The 1,111-nt window shown below is 43.5% G+C and overlaps 1 protein-coding gene across 1 annotated transcript in view; it reads left to right on the forward strand.

The window, feature by feature from the left end:
* LOC119594546 (calcium-activated chloride channel regulator 4A-like) overlaps positions 1-1,111 on the forward strand; it is a gene marked incomplete in the record, with an annotated part of 22,624 nt that overhangs the window by 11,517 nt on the left and 9,996 nt on the right. The window contains 2 exon segments of the mRNA XM_037943578.1: positions 122-274; positions 847-1,059. Of these exon segments, the coding sequence (XP_037799506.1) occupies positions 122-274; positions 847-1,059 (366 nt within the window).

Genomic DNA, 1,111 nt, shown 5'->3' on the forward strand with positions numbered 1-1,111 from the left:
TTGCATTATTTTGACTATACAACCCAGCTGCCTAAATTAACTTTACTTATCTTTATATAGCCAGCCACGAAATTGACATACTATGTGCCAACTACGCATCATAATTTCGCCATTTTTCCAGCCGATGTTACGGGAAACGATGGCGTGTATTCAGCCTACCTAATAGGCCTCTCTCAGACTGGAAGTGTCAGCGTCCAGGTTGCAGCGAATGACTACGGTGGTGCAGCCAAACTCGTGATGACAAGCAAACGCGCAGCTCCGGTAGACGTCAACGGTTAGTAAGTGTGATTTGTAAAAACTCGCTGAAAGTACTGTAGATGAGGTACTATGGACCTGTGGTGAAAAGGTGGGTATTTAAAAAATTGCTTTAGTGTTTTGTTTAGCTGATACAGAGGGTTAATAATCACTTGATAAGCGCTGTTAATTATTCTTGATTCAGGTCACATAATTTGTATATATCTATTGCATAATTGGAAATCTTGTATGCCACACATTAAATGTCAATATATTCTTCAGTGTAATCATATTTGAAAAATCGTCCCAGTTTTATTAACGTGCAAGTTCAGGCCTTCATTTCTAACACAGCAATGAGCGGGGCTGATTTTTTTTTTTTTACAATGAGTTCAGCAAATGAATCCTTGACACCATTGAACAAGGTCAGACATTTAAGGCAGGTAGTTGAACCACACCTAGATACGCTATGATTTTCTCTAAGATTTCATTTCCAAGGCTTTTCCCCTCCCACGCACACACAGATTTACTGATATTCCACAAACAATAATTTCGTACAGTGCGACCCACGCGCACTCATTCCGCTTCTCCTTCGACAACATTCCGCCAACCCAGGTCAGGCCTGCTGTGGGAGCCAGGTCACCTTCCTGAATGACCTGCCTTCTGCCGGCACCTTCACCGTCACTTCGGATGACGCAGGTGAAGTGACCGGAACAATACCTACGAACTTCCCTCCCGGCAGAGTCACGGATCTCAAATCATCTCTCACCTCAAGTCAGGTCACTTTAACCTTCACGGCTCCAGGGGATGAGCTCGATCAGGGCACAGGTCAGTCTGCTTTCGTTAATTGGTGTGGGATTAAACAAATGATTGCGGATTA

This window comes from Penaeus monodon, chromosome 34 (assembly GCF_015228065.2).
Source record: "Penaeus monodon isolate SGIC_2016 chromosome 34, NSTDA_Pmon_1, whole genome shotgun sequence".
Lineage (NCBI taxonomy): Eukaryota > Metazoa > Arthropoda > Malacostraca > Decapoda > Penaeidae > Penaeus > Penaeus monodon.